General features: G+C 46.0%; 1 protein-coding gene across 1 annotated transcript; it reads left to right on the top strand.

The window, feature by feature from the left end:
- The first annotated feature begins 153 nt into the window (after window positions 1-153).
- Window positions 154-18805, top strand: PRPF31 (pre-mRNA processing factor 31). Its single transcript, XM_066627340.1, has 14 exons — window positions 154-251; window positions 5003-5187; window positions 6576-6636; window positions 7034-7117; window positions 8057-8154; window positions 8912-9018; window positions 11095-11264; window positions 12007-12164; window positions 12268-12357; window positions 13027-13154; window positions 13525-13597; window positions 16139-16267; window positions 16853-16951; window positions 18131-18805. Exons 2-14 carry the CDS (start codon window positions 5014-5016, stop codon window positions 18257-18259), a joined length of 1500 nt encoding a protein of 499 aa, XP_066483437.1. The 5' UTR covers window positions 154-251; window positions 5003-5013; the 3' UTR covers window positions 18260-18805.
- Window positions 18806-27365: the final 8560 nt, after the last annotated feature.

The following is a 27365-nucleotide window of genomic DNA, read 5'->3' as shown; positions in this document are numbered from 1 at the left end:
GAAAGCGCCCACTCACGCAGCGCCCTGGAGACGCGGCGGTGTGTGGCGCCCCGCCCCCGACGACGGTGGCGCCAATCGGGAACCGGAAGTGGTGACGCTCATCAGCCCCTTATCTCTAGGGGTGGGGAGGTGGCGCTTGTTGATGACGTGACGGGAGAGCGACGGTGCGGGCGACTGTTTGCGACGTGCTTACTGTGGGACGGAGAGAAGGTGCGGGTGGCTGTGCCAAGGAAACGTGAGAGCGGCGGCAGGTGAGGGCAGGCCTGGTCCCTGCAGGGGCGCTTGGGGGAGACGGGCTGCAGCCCCGCCGACTGTTATGGGACTGGCTTCCGAGGAGAGCTGCAGGCACAGCCAAGCCTTCCTTTCCAGAGCGCGGCCCGGCCTGGTCTCAGAAGGGGCTGTGCGGATGCTGAAGGAGATGCCCTGCGACGGTGGCGTAGCTGGAGGGGGCGGAGCACCCAGCCCGGCAGGGAGGTGGGCGAGCGGCCCCTCCCTTCGGAGCCGTTCCTGGCGGTGGGGCAGAACGGAGCCATATGGCTCCCCCTCCAGCTGCACCACCGCCCTGCGAGGCCTCGGTTCAGGTCTCAGTGTCGCCTCCCTCGCAGGGTCGTTGTCAGGCTGCGTAAGGGACGTGCTTGTGCCTTAGATGCTTCTCCCTTTTTTGTGCCGTGACCCCAACATATGAGACTGGGGACCCTGGATTCGACCCTACTCCTCTCCCTATGCCCATCACACCCACTCCGCTCCCTGCTCCTGTTTGCCCTCCCAGCCCCCTTCTCTGTCCCCAAACAGAGAGAGCAGCAAACGTCACCCTGAAGCCTGGCAGCACTGAAGGCTCTCTTGGCGCAGCTGCTGAGCACCAGAGCAGGGCTGGGACACCATCTCCTGGTACCCGAAGGGGCACACCAGGTGCCTCCCCCCGACCTGGTGGTGCTCTAGTCCAGTGGCCTTCAATGCTTTTCATTCCCGCAAGTGGCCACCACTCCACATTGGAGGCTTTGTGATCCCACCAGAGTCCCAACCCCAAGGCTGAAGAACATTGATCTATGCCCTTCCTGGGAGGAAAGTGGGATAAAAACATAATAGCATATAGAAGTTACAATGAATGACACGTCTCACCGGTGCTGGGTCTGTGTTGAGATCTTAGTTTGCTTCTTGCGCCGATGGCTTCTGGTCTTGCTTTGTAATAGCATCCCCTCCCTCTTTTGTTACAGTGTGTTGGAAAGTGAAGTAGTCCAGATGGAGCTGACCAATTGGTGAAGTGTATGTTAATGTGGCAGGTTTTCTTATAAGGGCGAGTGGAGCAGCTGGGAGAATTGGACAGGAAGGAAGCTGGAAGTAATGGTGAAGTTAGAAGTTGATGAGTGGATAGGGCAGCCTGGGGAAATCATAGGGGTCCTGTTCCTCAGTCGGTTTTTGGGAATAGTAACCTATAACAACTTAGGGCCCCATTCTATTCAATTTTCCAGTGCTGGTGTTGCTATGCCAGTGGGGTATGCACTGCGTCCTGTGTTGGGGAGGCAGTCACAGAGGCCTCCTCAATGTACAGGAACATTTGTTCCCATACCTCTGGCCTGCATAGCAGCTGCACTGATGCTGGAAAGTTGGATAGGGTTGGGCCCTTAGTTAGCCTGCCTAGTAGTTTTTTAAGAGCCCAATCCTATGCATGTCTACTCAGAAGTAAGTTCCATTATAGTCAGTGGGGCTTACTCTCAGGTAAGTGTGGATAGGATTGTGCCCTAAGTCTTATAAACCCATCCTGCTAGTGTACCTCCCCGTTGCTTAGCTTGTAAGTTAGTAAATCTCTTTTTGAAATGAAATGGATTGATCTGTTTTGAACCTTAAGAAGAGTTGGAGCCTCAGACACCAGAGGATTATTGGGGTATTATTAGAACCCAGAGCATTGGGATTCCTGAAAGTAGAGTTCTTCTGGGAAGTAATATCACTGTGAGGAGGAGAGGGGGCTTGCTTCCTGAATGTGGCTGTTGCTGCTACTAGAGAGGGCACCTAAGAGGGCACCTAAGAGGGCACCACAATGGAAAATAAGAGGAGGTCTGTAAGGGAGGAAGTACAGTGCCTCCCTGTCCTGCATCACCACACCACTTACAGCTTATCAGCCATCTGAGAGTAACTACTACTATCTTTTGATTCTGTTTCTTTCTGTGGAAAGTAGTTGCGGCTGATTCCAGCTGAAGGAAATAATTGGTCAAAATACTCCTGTATTTCTAGGACAGTTCCTCTGGTTTAATCTCTGTGGGTTAAATTACCAGGCTTGTGCAGCGATGTAATACTGGGGGCGTGCTATCGTCCTCCAGACCAGAAATCGGATGGGGACCTTGAAATGAGGAAACAGATCAGGGAGGTGACAAGGAGGGACAGGGTTGTAATCATGGGGGACTTCAATTATCCTCATATTGACTGGGTCAATTTGTGTTCTGGTCACGATAAGGAAACTGGATTTCTTGACGTGCTAAATGACAGTGGCTTAGATCAGCTAGTCACGGAGCCCACCAGAGGACAGGTGACTCTGGATTTAATATTGTGCGGTATGCAGGACCTGGTTAGAGATGTAAACGTTACTGACCCATTGGGGAACAGTGATCATGCTGCGATCCGTTTTGATGTGCACGTTGGGGGAAGAATACCAGGCAAATCTCTAACAAAAACCCTTGACTTCCGACAGGCGGACTTCCCTCAAATGAGGAGGCTGGTTAGAAGGAGGTTGAAAGGGAGGGTAAAAAGAGTCCAATCACTCCAGAGTGCATGGAGGCTGCTTAAAACAACGGTAATAGAGGCCCAGCAGAGGTGTATACCGCAAAGAAAGAAGGGTTCCACTAAATCCAGGAGGGTGCCCGCATGGCTAACCAGCCAAGTTAGAGAGGCTGTGAAGGGCAAGGAAGCTTCCTTCCGTAAATGGAAGTCTTGCCCTAATGAGGAGAATAAAAAGGAACATAAACTGTGGCAAAAGAAATGTAAGAAGGTGATACTGGAGGCCAAGCGAGACTATGAGGAACGCATGGCCAGCAACATTAAGGGGAATAATAAAAGCTTCTTCAAATATGTTAGAAGCAGGAAACCCGCCAGAGAAGCGGTTGGCCCTCTGGATGGTGAGGGAGGGAAAGGGGAGATAAAAGGAGATTTAGAGATGGCAGAGAAATTAAATGAGTTCTTTGCATCTGTCTTCATGGCAGAAGACCTCGGGCAGATACCGCTGCCCGAACAGCCCCTCCTGACCGAGGAGTTATGTCAGATAGAGGTTAAAAGAGAAGATGTTTCAGACCTCATTGATAAATTAAAGATCAATAAGTCACCGGGCCCTGATGGCATACACCCAAGGGTTATTAAGGAATTGAAGAATGAAGTTGCAGACCTCTTGACTAAGGTATGCAACTTGTCCCTCAAAACGGCCATGGTGCCAGAAGACTGGAGGATAGCAAATGTCACGCCTATTTTTTAAAAGGGGAAGAGGGGGGACCCGGGAAACTATAGGCCGGTCAGCCTAACATCCATACCGGGTAAGATGGTGGAATGCCTCATCAAAGATAGGATCTCAAAACACATAGACGAACAGGCCTTGCTGAGGGAGAGTCAGCATGGCTTCTGTAAGGGTAAGTCTTGCCTCACGAACCTTATAGAATTCTTTGAGAAGGTCAACAGGCATGTGGATGCGGGAGAACCCGTGGACATTATATATCTGGACTTTCAGAAGGCGTTTGACACGGTCCCTCACCAAAGACTACTGAAAAAACTCCACAGTCAGGGAATTAGAGGACAGGTCCTCTCGTGGATTGAGAACTGGTTGAAGACCAGGAAAAAGAGAGTGGGTGTCAATGGGCAATTTTCACAATGGAGAGAGGTGAAAAGCGGTGTGCCCCAAGGATCTGTCCTGGGACCGGTGCTTTTCAACCTCTTCATAAATGACCTGGAGACAGGGTTGAGCAGTGAAGTGGCTAAGGTTGCAGATGACACCAAACTTTTCCGAATAGTAAAGACCAGAAGTGATTGTGAGGAGCTCCAGAAGGATGTCTCCAGACTGGCAGAATGAGCAGCAAAATGGCAGATGCGCTTCAATGTCAGTAAGTGTAAAGTCATGCACATTGGGGCAAAAAATCAAAACTTTAGATATAGGCTGATGGGTTCTGAGCTGTCTGTGACAGATCAGGAGAGAGATCTTGGGGTGGTGGTGGACAGGTCGATGAAAGTGTCGAACAAATGTGCGGCGGCAGTGAAGAAGGCCAATTCTATGCTTGGGATCATTAGGAAGGGTATTGAGAACAAAACTGCTAGTATTATAATGCCGTTGTACAAATCTATGGTAAGGCCACACCTGGAGTATTGTGTCCAGTTCTGGTCGCTGCATCTCAAAAAAGACATAGTGGAAATGGAAAAGGTGCAAAAGAGAGCGACTAAGATGATTACGGGGCTGGGGCACCTTCCCTTTGAGGAAAGGCTACGGCGTTTGGGCCTCTTCAGCCTAGAAAAGAGATGCCTGAGGGGGGACATGATTGAGACATACAAAATTATGCAGGGGATGGACAGAGTGGATAGGGGATGCTCTTTACACTCTCACATAATACCAGAACCAGGGGACATCCACTAAAATTGAGTGTTGGGCGGGTTAGGACAGACAAAAGAAAATATTTCTTTACTCTGTGTGGTCGGTCTGTGGAACTCCTTGCCACAGGATGTGGTGATGGCGTCTAGCCTAGACGCCTTTAAAAGGGGATTGGACGAGTTTCTGGAGGAAAAATCCATTATGGGGTACAAGCCATGATGTGTATGCGCAACCTCCTGATTTTAGAAATGGGTTATGTCAGAATGCCAGATGCAAGGGAGGGCACCAGGATGAGGTCTCTTGTTATCTGGTGTGCTCCCTGGGGCATTTGGTGGGCCGCTGTGAGATACAGGAAGCTGGACTAGATGGGCCTATGACCTGATCCAGTGGGGCTGTTCTTATGTTCTTATGTTTTTCTCCAGCTCTGTAATTCTTTCTCCTTGGCAGGTTAATCCATCATGTCATTAGCTGATGAGCTTTTGGCTGACCTTGAAGAGGCAGCTGAGGAAGAAGAGGGAAGCTTTGCAGATGAGGAAGATGAACCGCCCATTGAGGATGTCCAGGAAGAGATGCAAGTGGATTTGGCGACAGATTCAGTCAAGAGTATCGCCAAACTCTGGGACAGCAAGATGGTGAGAGAACTACACATTCACTCTCTATTTCGTTCCTCAGTGGCAAATAATATAGGCATCTGGGAACTGTCGTAAACTTAGAGGGGTTTGGAGCGCTTAGAGTTCTTGGTTCTTGAACCCTAAAGCCCTCAAGGCCCCCTTGTCCAGTAGTACTGCCACCACCCTGTATGTGCCAGTGCCTCAGTCCAGGGACACTGAGACCCTCTAGGCTTAACTCTATCCCTTGCAGGCACTGAGCGCTTTCTCCAGTTAAAGCTTCAGTCCTGAAGTTACTAGACCTCAGTGAGCACTTGGTAGCTTGCTGAACAGCTAGGCAGGATTCTGAACCTCTGTCCCCAACAGACAATGAAACAACTAAAATCCACGGATTTTAGTTTATTAAGTACATAAGGTTACATAAGACAGCCAATGCTAGAGGCATAAACATCTAGGAACCATATCAGTAATAAAATAAAGCTAGCTGGCTATCTCTATTAATACCTATCTCTCACCTGGGTCAGTTACTCTTGTAGCTCACTTAGCTCCAGGCTACCTGTGAGGCCGGATGCCCATGGTGAACAATGGAGCTCACAGCGTGCAGAATGTTGCACCCAAAAACTCTGCCCAGGAAGAACTGGACACACCCCTTGGGGCACTCATTATTATGCTAATAGTACTGAGGTGACTTCATACTTATTTAGACTGTCCAATCAGAAACTTTTGAGGACAGAACCTTCTCGGGGTGGGTCTGGTTGCTAGCCCTCCTAGTTCTTACCCCTTCCAACTGGAGATCCATAACTGCATTCCATTCCGCTTGATCAGGCACCCCTCAGCCTACTGAGGTGTTAAACATTCCAATGGGTTGTAATTCTTGTTGTCTGTCCTTTCTGGCCAGCAAAGAAGAGACAACAATCTTTTTGTTTGTTTATTCACATTCTTGCAGCTAGGAACTGCTAGCCACTTCTCCGTTACTGACTTAGTTTGGTTCAGGCTTCACATGCTAACCTAGGCCTAAACTGTACATATTCATGACAGGGACTTGCATCTCTGTGACCAGGTGATGCCAAAGAGTAAGGCACATTATACTGAGAGGATATGGTGCAAAGCCACGTCAAGATTCTGTTTGTATTGCTTCTGCATGCACAAGTTTCCTTATGCAAGCAGTAAAATAAATGAGGGTACAGCCTGCTGTTTCTGCTCTTCACTGCTCTGAGCAGGGCAAGAATATGGGCCTCAGTACAGAACTGAAGGTAGAATTGCAAAATAGGGTTTGTCTTGGGGTCTGCTTGTTCTTTAATTTGCCATCCTTTTACCTGATTTTGGCAGAAGGGATTTGGCTTGGAGATTTGCTTGAATGACACCATTCTCAAAGCAAGACTTATATTTTCTTTGCATTATTTTGTGTGCAGTTTGCTGAAATCATGCTGAAGATTGAAGAATACATCAGCAAGCAGCCCAAAGCATCAGAAGGTACTTTATTCACTCTGGTTCTGGCCCACCTCACCCCAGTAAGGTGTCTGTTCTAGTGGCTGTCTGCTGGTGTTCTTTTGCATCTTTTTAGATTGTGAGCCCTTTTGGGACAGGCAGCCATTTAGTTATTTGATTTTTCTCTGTAAACCGCATTGTGAACTTTTAGTTGAAAAGCGGTATATAAATACTGTTGATTGATTGATTGATTGGTTCACGTCTGACTGGAAAAAGAGATGGCCACACGTGTACACAGAATTTGGGACTCAGGGGAGTCTCAGGATCCAGTCACTCTTCTGTAGTGTAGAACCCACTGCTGAACCTTCTTGTCCTGCTGTACTGGTCTGCTTATCTCCCTGCTGTTTATATGGGTTTGACTTTGCCATTCCTGTCTTCCCAGTTCTAGGCCCAGTGGAGGCTGCTCCTGAATACAGAGTCATTGTGGATGCTAACAACCTCACAGTGGAGATTGAGAATGAGCTGAGTAAGTGCAAGCATTAGCTGCTTGCTTGGGTTGGGGAGAGGAGAAAAATTGGGAAGCAATGCAGCATCCAGTACTCATGAAGGTGACCAGATGTAACAGATAAATAGAAGGTGTGCTGCTCTTGTGGCTCCTGGCCCAGGTAGTCATTCTTGTGCTGCCACCGGTCCCTAGCTTACCCAACTCTGCTCTCTGTGAAGCTTTGAAGGAATAGGGATGCTTCTCTTCTGGGCTTTCAAAGTCTGAGTCAGGCTCACTATCCAGTAACCTGACAACACAGGAACAAAGTAGTGAACACAGCTTCTCAACTGGAATTATTTACAAGGGGACACCCTCGGTAGCAACATTTCTCTCAAGTCATTGAATAATGCAGTCCCCTACATAATACAGTCACTCACATTGTTCAGTAATAGCTCTTCTCTGCTGATTCTGGCTTCCCACGCAAAATGGCTAGTAGGTGGCCCTATTACTGGCCCCAGTACTCTTTATTTATGTTAACTCTTTCCCCTTTTCAGTTAACCCCTTTGGGAGGGAAATTCAACTGCCCTGCCAATCTTTTTTTTCTTTCTTCAAACTTAAGAGTTTTGAAGGGAGGCTCCTAGCTAGATTTCTAACAATTTCTGATAATTGTTTACCAATGACAGCAAGGTTAGGAAAGACTGGATTTTCTGGGAAGGAAATGTGATGTAAGCAGAAGACTGAAAACCAGTGGGGTTTGTGTGTGTGCCACAATCCTCAGAAGTATAAAGCAGATCAGAGGCTATCATGATGGAAACACTTCCTTCCCCCCCTCCCTCGGCCAAACAAAGTTGTCCACCATGAAAAGGATCTATAGTTCAGCGCTCCTAAAACATCTCTGGACTAGCATGTTCCTGAGGTCCTGATAATAAGAGTTGTGTTTTGCTATCTTCCTTCATGGGTCTCCTTGCATTTTCTCTGTAGACATCATTCACAAGTTCATCCGGGACAAGTACTCCAAGCGGTTCCCAGAACTGGAATCCCTGGTCCCCAATGCACTGGACTATATCCGAACTGTCAAGGTATTGTGTTTGGAAATACACATTGTTGGTTTTTAAGTTTACATTTATGAGTAGCACTGGTACTATATATTGACTTCTTAATAAAACCACTAATTAAGACTGGATTAGTCTTTAAGCTTGTTTTGCCTTTGCTTTCAATTTCTCTTGATCATCCCTTGTTTAGTGCTATAGGTGCTCCATACTGCAGTGGGCTTTCTCAAGAATTACTCTGTAGAAATTAACAATATGTTTAATTTTAGTTCATGCAACAACTGTGATCGAAACCTGTTGAAAGCCTCCAAGAGTGTTCTTTGGATCCCCCATAATTTGTGGCTTTAATTTTGACACAGTCAACTTTTAAACCTGAATACATCCAGTGGTGTAGCTAGAGGATAGATTTGGATGCAGGAAATCTGAGTTCAGTCGACTCATGACTCACAGAGTGATGTTTGACAAGTTGCTTTTACTTGGTCTAACCTGTTGTATGCTGCAGTTGTGAATAAAAAAGAGTTCTAAATATGCCATCTGGAACTTTTTGGTGAAAAAGCAAGCTATGAAAGTGATAGCAAATGTGAAAGTCTTTCTCTAATGCAAACTAGAACTAAACCTCAGGTAGACTTCTTGCTTCATAGTAAGGGCAGAACTTGGAACCAGAATTTCCCAAACAAGGGAGATGCTTCAGTGGACACATTTACCTCCCTAGCCCAGATCTCTACCTAGAGATCTGCTTTCTGTCTTGTTCAGTAGCTAATTTGCTTAAAATATTTGATCCTTTTAGGAACTAGGCAACAGCTTAGACAAATGCAAGAACAATGAAAACCTTCAACAGATCCTCACGAATGCCACAATCATGGTGGTCAGTGTCACAGCCTCCACTACGCAGGGGTAAGTTTGGCTGTTTTGGATGGGCAGGGTTGGATTTGGGACAAGGAGAAAGGAAAGATCAGTGGGTGTCTGGAAAAGAAATGGGTCTGTATGTATGCTGCTGGATAAAGTAGTCAGAATCATGTTATGATAGCTTGGACTGAGTCAATCCAAACTGCAAGTGGGAGTTAGTGAAGCATTCAGAAGCCTGCTATATGAAGAAAACTAGCGTACCAAGAAGTTAGGTTCTAATCCAGATTGTTCTCTGGTATGGTAGGATGTCTCTTTCTTGAAGGGAGCTTTTTTTGGCGGGAGGGGGGGAAGTATTCAGAAGTAGTATCTATGATGTGCAGTCTGAAGTGTTTGCTCTGCTATCATATACTTGATAGTCTTCTGGTTGAAATAATATTGTGAGAAACCGGATATTTGAAGTCATGCTATTAGTTTTCATGAATGTACTAACTAGTTCTCATGATCACAGAAGTATTTAGTCCTCTAAAGAAAAACTGCATGTTTTCAAAATAGCTGAGGTGGGCTGCCTGCATCCTGAGTTTTCATCTCTCCCTCCTTCATGCCTTTCACCATGTTCCTTGTCTCAATGCAGTTTCCTCTTACTTAACCCTCTCATCTCCTGTCATGTTGATGAACACTCAGATGGATATTATCAATGCATATATATCTCAAAAGTAGCTGGTTCCCCAGTGTTAACCTTTGACCATTGAAGTGGATGGGTGTTTGTGTAAAGACTGAACATACACAGAAAAAAAGCACTTGTATCTAATTTCAGTAGACAAAATCTCTATAAACTTAAATACTGAATGTTTGTGTGAATCGGTTGTAAAAGTTTGCCATTTTGGAGGGATTGTCATTAGGTGAGGAACTCCTTCATGAAAGTTTTAGCAAAGGGTAAGCAGGAGGGTCTGGTCTAGGGCAGGAGGACTGATCTAGAGGGTAGAGCCTCCGTTTGCCTGAAGATAACATCCGCAGGTCGCCAGTTCGAGGCCACCGGCACCGTGAATGGTAAGACCTTGAAGCAGCTGACAAGCTGAGCCGAGTTATTCCACCTGCTCTTTGGTGCGAGCGAAGAAGCGTCTTGGCTGCCCTCCATGTGAGAGATGAAGGAGCTGCTTGTCAGCTTGCGTGGGAGGAAGCTGGAGGCTAGAATGTGATACCAGATCAGAAAGATCCATCTGAAATGTTGTGGTTCTTGAAAGATAGAACCTTTCTTCAATTGTAAAAATCCCTACAGGGATTTAGAACAGCCTGCCTTTGTAAACCACCTTGAATAAGAAATCTGAGGAGATTTCACCTTGAGGAGAAATCTGATAACCAAGAAAGGCGGTATATAAATACCTGTATTATTATTATTATTATTATTATTATTATTATTATTATTATTATTATTATTATTATTATTATTATATTATTATTATTATTAAGCAGGCACTTAATTACTCTCATGTGAAAAATGCAGCTGTGCAAAAGAACAAAGTAAAAAACAGCAGATAAACCATGGGGTCAGCAATTAAAACCTAGATTAAAATGAAACCATCAAAAGGGGTCTTGGATAACAAGTTGTTATCCAAGAGAACAGGATGAGTTTTGCTCAGCACCTGAAAATGGCAAGGAACATGGTAGGCAAACATATCTAGAGATATGTTTCATATCAGAATTTGGACACCACCTTTTGAAAGGACAGCTACCTGCTTGACTTCCAAAGGTCAGGGGGCACCTGCAGAAGGGTCTCTGCTGTGGAGTTTGATTGGCAAGCAGATTTGTGCACATAAATTGATTTGTGACTGGTTGGGAAGGAAATTGCTTTCTTTGTATATGCTGATGGAGAGAGGATAGGAGTCGTTAGTCAAAAAAGCCTAAATGTGGGCACCCTAACCAGATCTACTCAGAAGTAAGTCATATTTTTTTCAGTGGGGCTTACTCTCAGGAAAGTGTGGTTAGGATTGCAGCCTTTGACCCTTAAGATACCAACCTTCCTGGACTTCAGCACAGGGGGAGACAGAGTGGGTGTACTGGTTTGGGGCATGATGGTGCAGTAACTAGGCCTCAAGTGTTGCCTTTCTCTCTTCCCCCCCCCCCCAGGCAACAGCTAACTGAGGAAGAACTGGAGCGCATTGAGGAAGCCTGTGACATGGCACTAGAGCTGAACCAGTCCAAGCACCGCATCTACGAATATGTAGAGTCTCGCATGTCGTTCATTGCTCCCAACCTGTCCATCATTGTGGGAGCCTCCACTGCTGCTAAGATCATGGGTGAGACCCCAAGAAGGTTGCCTCTCATTGGAACTGTGTGGGTTTGGCAAGGAGTTAGAAATCAACTTGGAGAATGGGATTTGGAAGCCTGGCACAGTTTGACTAGTGGCTGAGAAAGGAGTGAAGCATCCATTCCAAAGAGGACAGATGTAGAGCCTTCCTTTTCAAAAGGATCAAGCCCATTTTGTTTTGCTCTGGTGCATTTGGTTGCTGTGGGAGATACGTTTAAGCTTTACAACCCACTTTTCAAAACCCAAAGACTGTCAAGATAGCATGCAATGAACCACCACACAGTAAAGAATTCTCAAAACGTAAAATGTATAGTCCAGGAAATGCCACACAGCAGCTAGAGAGCGTGGTATAGTGGTTTGAGTAGGGATGGGGTTAGCTGCAGAGCTCACAGGGCTAGTCATTCTCTCTCTCAGCCTAACCTACCTCACAGGATAAAAGGGGAAGATTGTTCCTCTGAATTCTTTAGAGGAAAGATGGGATAAAAATTGAATGGATAGATGTCATCAGCCCATGATGAAAGGGAATTGCAGAAATCCTCTTTGTGAACTTTGAGATTCACACTCTCCCTAACAGGGTTTTTTGGAACAGGCTGCATCTCTAGCTCTTGACAGGGAGAGGTGGAATGCTAGAGGGATGAGTGTATGTGTAGCTAGACCAAAAGCTTGAACCAGGCTGGCCTCTCGGTCTTGCTGTGTGGTATTCATTCTGTGTTGTCCTTTTTTTTACCAAGGCATTGCTGGTGGCCTGACAAACCTCTCCAAGATGCCGGCATGCAACATCATGCTTCTGGGAGCCCAGAGGAAGACTCTTTCTGGCTTTTCCAGCACTTCCGTCCTGCCTCACACTGGCTACATCTACCATAGTGACATTGTGCAGTCACTGCCTCCCGTATGTGCCACCTTGAACTTGTCCCCATGTCTGCTCGATGTGCTTTGACACATGAGATTCCTAGTAGTAGTAAGCTCATGCAGTGTTCACTCCCTCCTTGCAGGATCTACGGAGGAAGGCAGCTCGGTTAGTGTCTGCAAAATGCACACTGGCAGCGCGTGTGGACAGCTTTCATGAGAGTCCTGAAGGAAAGGTGAGAGGGCAGGAAGGGGCTTAGAGAACACTAACGAGATGAGTACAGGGGTAGAAGCCAGATCCTCAGAGATGCTGAGAATTCTAAGGCTGGGGTAGTGGTTAATTGATGGCAAAGAGTAATCCTTTCTCTTTTGAGCTGAAATGGGTTAGGATGGCATTAGGAGTTAAGACCGTGATTGGGATGAGGGTCTGAAAAGTGAGATGCCAAAGCGAGGGGAATTTGAGCAGGAGAGCCTAGCCTTTCTGCTCTGGAGGTGAGGGGATGGAAAGAGTTCTTCTCTGCACAGTGCATAATAAATTTGTGGAATGCAGTGCCACAAGATGCAGTGATGGCCCTGCTTTAGAAGGGGACTAGACAAATACTTGGAGGAGCCACAGTCTATTGGAGCAGCTATTAGCCATAACGGCTACATGCTGCCTCCAGAGACACACTGCCTCTGAACCAGAATATTAGTTTTGGGGGATCACAGGTAGGAGGAGGATATGCTTTTTATCTCTTGTTTGTGGGCTTCCAAGAGGCATCTTGTTGGCTACTTTTGGAAGCAGGATCCTTGACTGCATGGACCTCCAGCTTGAAGGCTGCTTTTGGCTTTTTATGAAAGAAAAGGAGGTCTGTCCCTGTAACTCACACAACATTGTTTTTTCCCCCTTGTCTGTTACAATCCAGGTTGGTTATGATCTCAAGGAAGAGATTGAGAGGAAGTTTGACAAGTGGCAGGAGCCACCTCCTGTCAAGCAAGTGAAGCCTTTGCCAGCACCTTTGGATGGACAAAGGAAGAAACGTGGAGGGCGCAGGTGTGGGGAGAACTGAAGAGATGCCTTGAATGGGGGAGAGCAGATTATGGTAGTCTGTCCAGGGAGCAAAGCACTGCTGTGTGTAGAAGGAAATAAGACTTGCGATACCTAAATGTCACAATTCATCTTGTTTTTTTTTCTCCAAAACTGGAGAAGAAAATATAAGTAAATATATCTATACTGTGTGTGTGTTTACACAGATGTAGTTTTGTTGTGTGAATTGCACCTGTGAGCCCAGCAGTCCTGACATTCAGCCCTTTTCCCTGCCTCAATTTGTTCTCATATCAAACACTGTTTTATTGAGCACCAACTATCTCTTCTAGCCTTCAGTGCTGTTCTCTTGCTCAATTTTTTTTCCTGACTGTTCCAGGTATCGTAAGATGAAGGAGCGCCTTGGCCTGACGGAAATTCGGAAGCAAGCGAATCGGATGAGCTTTGGAGAGGTATGGAATCCTTTATAGTCTCCTTAAGAACATAAGAACATAAGAACATAAGAACAGCCCCACTGGATCAGGTCATAGGCCCATCTAGTCCAGCTTCCTGTATCTCACAGCGGCCCACCAAATGCCCCAGGGAGCACACCAGATAACAAGAGACCTCATCCTGGTGCCCTCCCTTGCATCTGGCCTTCTGACATAACCCATTCCTAAAATCAGGAGGTTGCGCATACACATCATGGCTTGTACCCCATAATGGATTTTTCCTCCAGAAACTCGTCCAATCCCCTTTTAAAGGCGTCTAGGCTAGACGCCAGCACCACATCCTGTGGCAGGGAGTTCCACAGACCGACCACGCGCTGAGTAAAGAAATATTTTCTTTTGTCTGTCCTAACCCGCCCAACACTCAATTTTAGTGGATGTCCCCTGGTTCTGGTATTATGTGAGAGTGTAAAGAGCATCTCCCTATCCACTCTGTCCATCCCCTGCATAATTTTGTATGTCTCAATCATGTCCCCCCTCAAGCGTCTCTTCTCTAGGCTGAAGAGGCCCAAACGCCGTAGCCTTTCCTCATAAGGAAGGTGCCCCAGCCCCGTAATCATCTTAGTCGCTCTCTTTTGCACCTTTTCCATTTCCACTATGTCTTTTTTGAGATGCGGCGACCAGAACTGGACACAATACTCCAGGTGTGGCCTTACCATAGATTTGTACAACGGCATTATAATACTAACCGTTTTGTTCTCAATACCCTTCCTAATGATCCCAAGCATAGAATTGGCCTTCTTCACTGCCGCCGCACATTGGGTCGACACTTTCATCGACCTGTCCACCACCACCCCAAGATCTCTCTCCTGATCTGTCACAGACAGCTCAGAACCCATCAGCCTATATCTAAAGTTTTGATTTTTTGCCCCAATGTGCATGACTTTACACTTACTGACATTGAAGCGCATCTGCCATTTTGCTGCCCATTCTGCCAGTCTGGAGAGATCCTTCTGGAGCTCCTCACAATCACTTCTGGTCTTTACCACTCGGAAAAGTTTGGTGTCGTCTGCAAACTTAGCCACTTCACTGCTCAACCCTGTCTCCAGGTCATTTATGAAGAGGTTGAAAAGCACCGGTCCCAGGACAGATCCTTGGGGCACACCGCTTTTCACCTCTCTCCATTGTGAAAATTGCCCATTGACACCCACTCTCTGCTTCCTGGCCTCCAACCAGTTCTCAATCCACGAGAGGACCTGTCCTCTAATTCCCTGACTGTGGAGTTTTTTCAGCAGCCTTTGGTGAGGGACCGTGTCAAACGCCTTCTGAAAGTCCAGATATATAATGTCCACGGGTTCTCCCGCATCCACATGCCTGTTGACCTTTTCAAAGAATTCTATAAGGTTTGTGAGGCAAGACTTACCCTTACAGAAGCCATGCTGACTCTCCCTCAGCAAGGCCTGTTCGTCTATGTGTTTTGAGATCCTATCTTTGATGAGGAGGGGCCGTTCTCCTTCCATGGGATGCCTGTTGGTCTCTGCGATTAGATAGTTGTCCTGCCCCAGTGAGGGTAGGAGTAGAGTCAGGACTTGGGGTCTCACCCTCATCTTGTCCTTTAACTGCTTTGTGAGGCAGGGGAGTGAATGCTTTAGGTTAGGGATTTGAGGGTATTGGAAATGCAAAGCACAGAAACCACTTAAGAAAACATGACATTTTCATGTAACTTGCACGTATTCTGATATATGCTTATGTGTATAGAAGCTGCATGTCCACCACTTCTATGTACAGTGAAATATATGCTTGTGCTGTTGTCATATATAACTGTCAGCATGTGGGCTTCACACTTACTGTGTGGAAGTATGTTGGGGAAAATTATATGTGTGATTTAACCCCATGCAGATGTTTGTCTCCCCAGAGAGGTGAACGTGTGGTTGTGGGGGCAGCATTACCATGCAAGCCAGCCTCCTCTGTTGAGATGTTGTCCCCCCCCCCCCCCCCCACCAGGTTTCTCCCTGTGATGAATAATGCTGGCCAAGAATTCCCCATCATGAAGAAAAGCTCTCTCTAGGTGCAGTGTCCGTTGCTGCAAACACTGTACTTGGGTCTGGTGGGATTTTGGTGTGTGTGTGTGTGTGTTTTGGCATGGGGGTGGGGCTTGCTTGGCAGCACATGCTTTTTCCTACAAATCATGTCCCTTGAGAGGTAAATAGTTCTGTAGGTTTCTAAGGTGCATTTAGTGGATAGGTGAATGCACTCTTAAAGCTATGACTGTGAAGTTTGGGTGACTTCCCTGCTTTCCAGTTCAGATGCACTCGTCTAGCTAAACCTTAGGGTATGTTGAGAGGTCTTTTTGTCTCGTGGTGGTGGTTTCTTATGGTCCTTTGACTCTTCTTCAGTGACTCTTCTTCTTGAGCCACAGGTTTAAACTCAGAATTGAATTCCAGAGAAGTCTGTCCTTGCAAAAGGAGGTCTTATATTTGGTGTGTCCTGTACCAGTAAATTCAAACTTAGCTTTTCCTGTCTGTAGCTCATTGCTTCTGTTCTCTCCCTCCCTCCTTTCCTCAGATTGAAGAAGATGCTTACCAGGAAGACCTTGGATTCAGTCTGGGCCATCTTGGGAAATCGGGAAGTGGCCGTGTCAGACAGACACAAGTCAATGAGGCCACAAAGGCACGCATCTCAAAGACCTTACAGGTTAGGAAATGAGGATTTATAAGTATGCGGAGTGCAGGGAGTGCATGCCCCATTTGCTGGATAGTTGGCAGCAAAGCCCTGTTCCAAGCCCTGTGGGCTCTCGCCAGCACAGTTCATCCTTGAGGCACCATCACTCTCTTCCAGGGTTGGATTAACTGTTATGCTAACTGAGCAGGGCTCCAGCCAACTTGGGACGCTTACTGTGATGAAATGTTGAATAGGCCACCCTGTCTTTGCAGCATTGCTCACAATTGGTCTCTGATGTTGGTGTACTGTTTTGAATGTCAATGGCTAGCTTCCTTTTAGTGCTGAGGTGAACATAGCTTTGCTAAGTCTGCCTGTGACCAGAAATGGAATGCAACAGTACTACTGGAGTGTCTGGGGTTGCAGAGAGGACTGACTGCTTGGTGGGTCAGGATGTGAAATGGGTTGGAAGAGTTTTGGTACGGGGTAAAGTAGCAAATACAGCTTCGTACTTCTGGCCAACTTGAAACAACCCCCCCCCCACTCTGACATCACTTCCACTTCATCCCTTGCCACAAAAAGCCTTTAACAGCTTCCATTTGCTCATGTCTTCCTAATCAGCGGACACTCCAGAAGCAGAGCGTGGTATATGGAGGAAAGTCAACCATACGCGATCGGTCTTCAGGTACTGCGTCCAGCGTGGCCTTCACTCCATTACAGGTAAGCACACTCGTTGTCTCATTTGCTGTATCCTTGAAGTATCTGACCAAGACTGGAGTCCTGAAGGGAGGCAGGAAGTGTAAAGAGCCGGAATGTGGGGATCCTGACAGTTCTAGGAGTGTGTCTAGCAAGGGAACAAAGCAACCCAGCACGGGCTGCTTTGCTTATTGGGCCAGGAAGGAAGTCCTGGGCCATTTCACATGGATGCATCTGAGGGAGAAGTGAAACAGCAAAGCTGCTTCCTTCACTGTCATGTAACAATGTGAGAATCAATGTGTTTTGCTCTTCCGCCTGTGTTCTTCTTGTGTCCAGTCTTGCTTTGTAAACCAATACTTTAAAGTATCAACTGTCTAAAGTGCGTTGGCAAAAAGCAATATATAAATGAAGTTCTTTTTGATGTAGCTTATATATATATTGTTAAAAGTTCTATATAGCTTTTAAAAAAAGAGAGAGATACTGATTAGGATGTTCGGCTGTAAACCCCCATCTCACCTCTTGGTGTGTTCTGCTTGCAGTTCTTTATGTTAGCAGGTGTAGAATGCTCCTGGAGAGGAGATTACCAGCCCAACAGTGTTTTTAACTCTGTTCTCTGCTTTGCCAAGCAATATTCTACAAGGTGGTGCAGTGGCAGTCCTGGGCTTCTCCCACCCAGGGCCGCTACTTTGTTTGCCTCCCCCCCCCCGGTTGCAATATGCCTCCACTCTAGGCAGCCTGTTTCCTCCAGGAGCGGAGGGGCAGCCTAGAGCGGCAGCGTGCCAGGAGTTGTGACGTGCTGCCACTTTAGGCTGCCCCATCCTCTCCTCCTTTATAGGAGGATGGGGAGACAGCCCAGTCTGGCGCTGAATTGCAGCAGCTTGCTGCCTCTCTGGCCATGATTCTAGGTCGCCCCTCCTTCAGTTGGAGAAGAGTTTTTTTAAAAAGGGAACGAAGCCGACAGAGCTGCTCTTAAAATATTTATTTATTTAAACAAACAAACAAACAGGCAGCGGGGGGGAGAGGCTGGTGGCACTGTCCCCAAAGGGGCAGCGCCCATGGCGTTTGCACCCATTACCCTCCACCAAGGTACACTACTTTGCTAAAGGCTGTCACTGCTGAGGAGCTCCCCATTCCCAGGGGCAGTCACAACTCTGCACTTGATACAGTTTTAACCTGCGTGTTTGCGCTCTTATCTATTTTCAGGGTCTGGAGATTGTGAACCCACAGGCAGCTGAGAAGAAGGTAGCTGAAGCCAACCAGAAGTACTTCTCCAGTATGGCTGAATTCTTAAAGGTGAAGAGTGAGAAGAGTGGTATCTTATCCACCTCATAACACCCTCTTAGTGTGGACACAACCCCCTTTTACCTAGTACTCAGAACTATAAACCAAGTGCACAGAGAAGACCCCTAGACACATGCGTGGGCCTTTCATGGCATTCCGAAGACTGTTTTACCTTAAACTGTTCTGTCTGGATGGTTCTTTTTCAGTAATTCTGGACCATTGTGGAGTGTGTGGTTTTATCGTTGTTGGATGGGGAATGGAATCTCCAAAGAGCCTTCCGTTTAGTAGGAGAAATGAGCTTGGTGTGTTAATGCATAATAGAGAGATTTGAGTTTCCTTTCCCACCCCAAATCTCATGCAGCATGCAAAAGCAAATTAAGTGTGGTGAGGGCTATTTCATGACCTGGAGTAGCTATAAGAGGAAACTGAACTGTTTTCTGGTTATCCTCACCATAACTTAAGATCCTCTGTCTGCTGTCCCCATCACCATTAGACTTAAGCTGAGGGTAAGTTGGGTTTATTTAAAAAAAAATGTATTGGTTATGTGTAAAACAAAATCACTAACTTGTGATGAATACAAGTGATACTTTAGAATAATGTCTGGTGTTTTTATTAATTTCTAACTTTATTATAATAAAAGAAAAAAGAAAACACAATAAAATGAAAAGAAACAAACATTAAAAAATAGTTTTAAAATACAGATAAAGAGAACCTCTAATAATGTAGCATGAGCAAAGTCCAATATTATAATCACTTACAGCTTTAAATCTTAATAATCTAAATTTCCACCCATATATACGTTATATCTCCAACAGCCCTTTTCAAATTGTTATTCTGGAATAATTTCTCTATCTCTTAAAATCTAATCTTCAAATCCACAACTCATTAACTCATTGTTCTCTTTTCATGCAGAAAGTCAATAATTGGTTTCCAATTTTTCATATAATTTTCTGTTGATTTTTCTTTTAATAAGGTCATCAGTTTATCCATTTCTGCAAAGTCCATAATCTTCATTCATTATTCTATTGACGGAGTGTCTCTAGTTTTCCAGTATTGTGTATAAAGTATTCTAGCTGCACATTTAAAAAAATTTGAATCTTTTTTTACACATATTCATCTATCATACCCAATGAAAAGACTTCAGATTTCATTTGCACATTTGTTCTTAAAATCAACTGCATCTGTGTATGTATCTGTATTCAGTACTTTTTTTACTTTATACATGTCCACCACATATGATACAAAAGATCCCTCCTGTTTTTTTAAATTTCCAACACTTGTTTGACATATTTTTGTACATCTTCAGTAACTTACTTGGAGCCATATATCATCTATAAATCATCTTATAAACATTTTCCTTAATGTTAACATTCAGAGTACCACAGATACTCGCCTATAAGTCGATCTCACAGATAAGAGGAGGGCAGGTTTTGAGCCCAAAATCATGAAATTTGCTATGACCCTTGGATAAGGGGGGGGGGTTTAACTTAGGGAGGTGTCTGATTATAATTTTGTCTGATTTTACCCGAGGCCAGATCCTGAAAAATAACCTCCCAGTAATTGTTACCTAAGAACTGTACAGTCACTAACTTATTAAAAACACAGTGTATATATACAAAGTATGTATATATCTATACATCCTTGTTGGCAACCTTCAGTCTCAAGAGACTCTGGTATCGCGCTCTGAAAGGTGGTTCTGGCACAGCGTCTAGTGTGGCTGAAAAGGCCAATTCAGGAGTGATAATCCCTTCCACACTGGGAGCAAGTGCAGTCTGACCCTGGTCTGTCTCCTTGGCTATGGGCCTTCCTTCTTTGCCTCTTAGCCTCAGACTGTTGGCCAAGCGTCTCTTCAAACTGGGAAAGGCCATGCTGTACAGCCTGCCTCCAAGCAGGCCGCTCAGAGGCCAGGGTTTCCCACTTGTTGAGGTCCACTCCTAAGGCCTTCAGATCCCTCTTGCAGATGTCCTTGTATCGCAGCTGTGGTCTACCTGTAGGGCGCTCTCCTTGCACGAGTTCTCCATAGAGGAGATCCTTTGGGATCCGGCCATCATCCATTCTCACAACATGACCGAGCCAACGCAGGCGTCTCTGTTTCAGCAGTGCATACATGCTAGGGATTCCAGCACATTCCAGGACTGTATTGTTTGGAACTTTGTCCTGCCAGGTGATGCCGAGAATGCGTCGGAGGCAGCGCATGTGGAAAGCGTTCAGTTTCCTCTCCTGTTGTGAGCGAAGAGTCCATGACTCGCTGCAGTACAGAAGTGTACTCAGGACGCAAACTCTGTAGACCTGGGTCTTGGTATGTTCCGTCAGCTTCTTGTTGGACCAGACTCTCTTTGTGAGTCTGTAAAACATGGTAGCTGCTTTACCGATGCGTTTGTTTAGCTCGATATCGAGAGAAAGAGTGTCGGAGATCGTTGAGCCAAGGTACACAAAGTCATGAACAACCTCCAGTTCGTGCGCAGAGATTGTAATGCAGGGAGGTGAGTCCACATCCTGAACCATGACCTGTGTTTTCTTCAGGCTGATCGTCAGTCCAAAATCTTGGCAGGCCTTGCTAAAACGATCCATGAGCTGCTGGAGATCTTTGGCAGAGTGGGTAGTGACAGCTGCATCGTCGGCAAAGAGGAAGTCATGCAGACATTTCAGCTGGACTTTGTACATCTGGACATACAGATGCACATACAAAATATATACAAAATACAGCTGGACTATATACATCTATACATACGTGTATACATACATAGTAAGTATACATACATACACTATTTTTAATACTGTTTTTGCTATACTATGTATACATAGTATGTATAGTATACATACTATATTTACTATGTATACATACTATGTATAGTATACATACTATATTTACTATGTATACATAGTATGTATACTATATAGTATGTATTCATAGTATAGCAAAAACACTATTAAAAATAGTCTCTAATTTATTAAAAACTATGATCTATCTCATAGATCATAAGATACATTTTTATTCACTAATTCTTAAATTGTTCTCTCAACAACCATTTGTAAACACTATCAGAGTAAGGCCACAATCCCATCCACACTTTCCTGGGAGTAAGCCTCATTGACTTTAATGGGACTTACTTCTGAGTAGACAAGCCTAGGATTGGGCTCTAAGTACATTGGAAACAGCATACCAGTAGAACCATTAATGAAATTCTCCTTTAAAGTGCCTGATGCCTTAAGCCAAAGGCTCTACGTAGAACACACAACTGGGAGTGTGCAGTTCAGTTCACGGTAGAGAGACAAGCAACAAGGAGTGACTGAGCAAGTGCAGCTGCACATAGTTGCACCTGATTTACTTGGAAGTAGACCCTCTGTGGAGGAAGGGCAGCAGCGCCTCCGGACCTCCTGTGGAGGTCCTGGCAGGGGGATATTGCAGAAGCAAGCATGCTCTCCTAAAAGCTTACTACATAAGCAGCTGTTGCAAGTGCTTCCTAGCTCCTGCCAGCATGCAGCTAAGATCTCTGGCTAAAATACCTGTTGCTGCAGAATAATTCTACTTTAAATTCTACACTCTGCTTTTCCTGTGTTTTGCATTTTTGCAAGGTCTCTAGGACTCTTCCAGTGAAAAGGACACACACACAGGGAGATTGCTTCTCTCTCTCTCTCACAGATGCTCCCCCCCCACACACAAATGCAGGGACTTTTCCCCTCCAGTCCAACTTCATTGGTGAGGATGGGGGAAATGAGGTTAGCAAGGGGGTTTGCAAAGGAGAGACTGAAGTGTGACTGTATACAGTAAGGGGAGAGGTGGAGAGGAAAGCAAGAGGAGGGAATAGACTGGGAGCCCAATCCTAGGCACGCCTATTCAGAAGCAAGTCCCTTAATAGTCAGTGGGGCTTACTCCCATGAAAGTGAGGCTAGGATTGTAGCCTTAACTGTTTTAAGTGCTCTCTCTCTCTCACACACTCACAAACTTTTCCTTTTATAAAAGTTAACTCTTCCTCTTCCCCCCAGTACAACTTCATCAGTGGTGAATGATTACGGGGAGAGGGGCTAGCAAGCCTCAGCTTCGAAACAGAGAGTTTAAAGCTTGGATTCAATAAGGGGGAGGGGGCAAAAACAAGAAGGAAAGAGGAGATGGACTTAACCCTTTCAATGGCTTGAGAAACAAAGACACAGCCTTCTGCAGGCTGCCTCTCTCTCTCTCTCTCTCTCTCTCTCTCCTTAAAAAGATCACTCTCCCCCCTTCCTCACCCTGTCCAACTTCATCTGTGGGGAGATGGGAAGGGGGTTAGCAAGTTGGGCTCTCCAATGGAGTGCTTGAAGTTTAAATACAGTAGGAAGGGGGAACAAGAAGGAAAGAGGAGATGGACTCAGCAGTTTCAAATGACTGCTTCTCCCTGCTCAGACGCCCCCTCCCACACACAGCTCATTGTCTCCTGCTCTGTCTTGGGTGCCGCTCCAGAGATGCCTCCGTGGGCACTGGTGCTGAGCGAGGGGGGCTGCTGATGGCTGCGGTGGCAATTGCCCTGCCCTGCCCTGTGCTTGAAGCTTCTGCAGCTGGGCAACAGCCTGAAGGAGCACACCTGCACCACACCCACAGGCAGCTGTGAACACTCAGCAGCAGCCCCAGCCTGCACAGCCTCCTCCTGCAGAAGATCACTTGCTCCCTCTCTCCCACAATAGTGATTGGCTGGCTCACTCACCTCCCCCCCCACCCGCACTGCTTGCCTGCCCCGGAGATAAGGCAGGGCAATGATTCTGGCTGCTTTTCTGGGAAGAAATTTTTCGCCTTATAGGCGAGTATCTACAGTAAATTTGTTATGCTTTATCCATAATTTCTCCCATTTTTCCACAGAAAGCTCATGACCCACATTTTTAACCCACTGAATCATACATTCTCCCTGTTCATCTTTCATTTCAAATTTCAACAACTTATAAATCTTAGAAAGAATAATGTCTGGTGTTCTTAAAGCAATGCAGCAAGGAAAACCATTCTGACAACTAACTGTTCACCTTATCCCAGGATCTGGTGTTCAGAGGAATTCCTCAATTACAGCTCATGTGCCTGTCATCCCACACAAGTAGGTTAAAGTTTGCCATGTGATTTTAATGAAAGGTCTGTGCTTGGAGAAGAGTTGAGAGTAAGTGTAGAATGATGTCAAGATTTGCTAAGGCACTAAGTAATGTAATGCCAACCTCATGCAGTAACTCCTTTAGAGGAGAGAGTGGAACTGCAATTTCAAACTGCTTCAAATGTGCATGTATGGGAGAATGTGTAGTTATGCAGCTTCAAGAAAGTGTGAATAAAGGAATGGTTGTTGTAGGGAAAGTGAAGGTAACTGAATTCCAGTTTTCACTACAGGAGTAGGCTAGGCAAGAAAACACATACTGGATGCAGGATACCAGAGTTTCTTTCTATGACCTAGGGGGAAAAAAACTGGGGGGGGGGGGGGTTAGAACATAAGAACAGCCCCACTGGATCAGGCCATAGGCCCATCTAGTCCAGCTTCCTGTATCTCACAGCGGCCCACCAAATGCCCCAAACTCTTAAGTTCTAAGGCAAACTCGGGGACAGAGAGTCTTGGAGTGAGAAGGGAACAGCTGGGATGCTGTGTTAACAGTTGTAGTGTGAAGCTCATTTGTCTCTAATCTGTGGCTTTTCATATGAAAAGTAACTCCTTTTGAGCCTATGAGAGTGTGACTCAGTTTCCCTTTTGTGTGGGAATTTCAATCTTTGAGTGTCCAGGAATTCATTCTGTACCATTCTCTGCTTACGCTACTTCTCTAAGCTTTTTAGACTGGGCTAAAAGTCCAATGGGGTCTTCAGTTCTAAAAGTATTGGCTTTTTTTTTTTTTTTGTTCTCCAAGAGCAGACCATTGTTTGCATAGTTGCAGCTTGGTCCATTTCTGGGTTGCTAACAGCAACATCTTGCTGACCACAAGAATGTAAGCCATTTTTTTCTTTTCAAGGGGTTAAAATTTATTTTGTGAATATTGTATTAAATAGATCAATCTCTAGTAAGTAACAGGCATAATAAAAAAAAATCATTTTTCTGTTGACATGATTCTCACTTGCTGGGAGGGGTGCAAAGGAGATTCCTGAACTTTTTGTTCACTTTGCTAGTCATGATCAAGAAATTAAAAGCAGCAACAGCTCTTTTGGGTCACTTTACTTTGGTGCTACAAGATGTTTTGGTTCTGCCTTTGTATTTGTCAGGTTATTCTAGCTTGCATCTCAGTTTCTTAAAGCAAAGGAACAAGGAGAGAGGCAAGAGCTCAGTGACTAATACATAGTTTGCATGAAGAAGTTCCCTCGTTCACTCCTCACTGTCTCAAGTAGGAGGACTAGGAAAGATAATAATAATAATAATATAATAATAATAAACTTTATTTATATCCCGCCCTTCTCCCTGAAAGGGACCCAGGGCGGCTTACAACATGATAAAAACAGATTAAAAACATAATTTAACAGCGAATAAAAACGTTATTAAAACACATTAACAGATACCATAAAAACAGTAGTCAGATAAAAAGTCAGATAAAAAGAGCATAAAGCAGCAGATCATAGAGGAATCAGGCCTGTAAAAAATACTAAAAGATGTTAAAAAGGCCATGAACTCAGAAGGCTTGTTTAAACAGAAGGGTCTTCAGGCCTCGCCGAAAAGTCTCAAGAGAGGGAGCCATTCTCAAGTCAAGGGGAAGGGAGTTCCATAGCATTGGTGCAACTACTGAGAAGGCCCTATTTCTTGCAGCCGCCCCACGTACCTCCTTAGGCAACTGCACTTGTAAAAAGGCCTTCTCTGATGACCTAAGAGGACAAGCCAGATTGTAAGGAAGTAGGCGATCTCTAAGATACCCTGGCCCAGAGCAGTATAGGGCTTTAAAGGTCAAAACCAGCACCTTGAATTGGGCCCGGAAACGAATGGGCAGCCAATGCAGCCCCCGGAGAAGCGGGCTGACAGAGTCAAACTGCCTAGCTCCAGTGACCACACAGGCCGCCGCATTCTGCACTAATTGCAGTTTCCGAACCGTCTTCGGGGCAGCCCCACATAAAGCGCGTTACAATAATCTAACCTTGATGTCACCGTGGCATGGATCACCGTGGCCAGGTCTGCACGATCCAAGTACAGCCGCAGCTGGCGCACCAGCTGAAGCTGAGTGAAGGCCCCCCTAGCCACAGCCGCCACCTGGGAATCCAGGAGCAGCTGCGAATCCAGGTGGACCCCCAAGCTGCGGACCTGCTCCTTCAGAGGGAGTGCAACCCCATTCAGAGCAAGCCGATAGTCCAGTACCTGCATCGAGGATTTCCGAACCAGTAGAGCCTCTGTCTTATCCGGATTTAATTTCAGCTTATTAGCCCCCATCCAGATCCTCACTGCTTCCAGACAGTGCTCCAGGCCCTCAACCACCACCCTGGAGTCTGGAGGAAAGGAGAGATAGAGCTGGGTGTCATCAGCATATTGATGACACCCTACTCCAAACCCCCGGATGACCTCTCCCAGCGGTTTCATGTAGATATTAAATAGCATGGGGGACAGAATTGAACCCTGCGGCACCCCGCACCTCAAAGGCCAGGGTGTCGAACAGGCATCCCCCAGCACCACCATCTGGGACCAATCCTCCAAGTAGGAGCGGAACCAGCGCAAAACAGTGCCTCCAACTCCCAACTCGGCCAATCAGCCCAGAAGGATACCATGGTCGATGGTATTGAAAGCCGCTGAGAGGTCCAGCAGGACCAACAGGGATGCACTCCCCCTGTCCAGTCCCCGGCGTAGGTCATCCACCAAGGCGACCAAGGCAGTTTCCGTCCCAAAGCCCGGCCTGAAACCAGATTGAAAAGGATCCAGTTAATCCGCTTCATCCAAGACCCTCTGGAGTTGGGCCGCCACCACCCGCTCAATTACCTTGCCCAGAAATGGATGTTGTATATTGGCCGGTAGTTATCCAACACAGTGGAATCCAGGGAGGACTTCTTCAGGAGGGGGTGAACCACTGCCTGTTTCAAAGCGAGTGGCAACGTCCCCTCCATCAAGGAAGAGTTGACCACCCTCCCCGTCCACTCAGCCAGTCCACCCCGGGCAGCTCTTATCAGCCAAGCTGGGCAAGGGTCAAACAGGCAGGCAGATGGCCTCACACTCCAGAGGAGTCTGTCCACATCCTCAGGCTGTACAAGCTGAAAAGAATCCCACAACACTGGACAAGCAGTTGCGAAGGGGACATCGTCAGACATTGTCAATGTGGCATCTAAGTCGCGACGAATATCATTGTGAGTTCCATTTAAGTGCCTCTGCTGAACAGGAAGAACATTTTATCATTCTCAGTATCTAGCAAAAACTAGTGTAATAAAAATGTTCCTTCTTCAATGGTTATGTAAGATGTAGACTTTATCATTTTTATGTGTATTGTATATACATGTACACCCACTCCTCTCTTCAACCAGGACTGACTCCCTGAGCAACTTAGAATTTAAGTAATAGTACAATGTACAGTATGGAGAGAAGGTCTTCTGACTCCTAGTAATTTTATTTATTCCAGGCTCTTCCCCTTCCCCCCTTAAGGAGGGTGACAAAAAGGCTGTAGATAGCATGAGGCTGACCAGGCAGATGCTAACTTACAGTTCCAAAAGCAGACCCCTGATCAGTAGTCTGTAGTATCTTCTGGTCCCTAAGAGTGTCTAACTTTCTTAACATATAAAGACCTCTGTGAGACCTGTTTGTTTCTATTAGTCTTAGAATCAAGTTTGGTTAACTGTTGGATTTCATATAATTTTTTTTTAACTAAAAGGAGACTGGCCATTTTTGTCCATTTGTTCCAGCAACCCTCTGCCTGAAACTGTTCTGCATTAAATGTCCTGTATTTTTCTGACTTCTGTCATGCCAAACCTCCCCTTGTTTTGAGGTTGGCTATGAAGCAGCCTGTCTGCTCCTGCTGGTAGTTGATCCTAGTAAAGGTGTATGACCCTGCTTTAGTGTTTGGCTTCTGCTGGAATCCCTAGCATGTATGCACTGCTGAAACAGAGACGCCTGTGTTGGCTCGGTCATGTCGTGAGAATGGACGATGGCCGGATCCCAAAGGATCTCCTCTATGGGGAACTTGTGCAAGGAAAGCGCCCTACAGGTAGACCACAACTGCGATACAAGGACATCTGCAAGAGGGATCTGAAGGCCTTAGGAGTGGACCT

The sequence above is a fragment of the Tiliqua scincoides genome, chromosome 5, assembly GCF_035046505.1.
Source record: "Tiliqua scincoides isolate rTilSci1 chromosome 5, rTilSci1.hap2, whole genome shotgun sequence".
Lineage (NCBI taxonomy): Eukaryota > Metazoa > Chordata > Lepidosauria > Squamata > Scincidae > Tiliqua > Tiliqua scincoides.
Note: the sequence above shows the minus strand (reverse complement) of the source record. Positions and strands in the feature narration are given on the sequence as shown.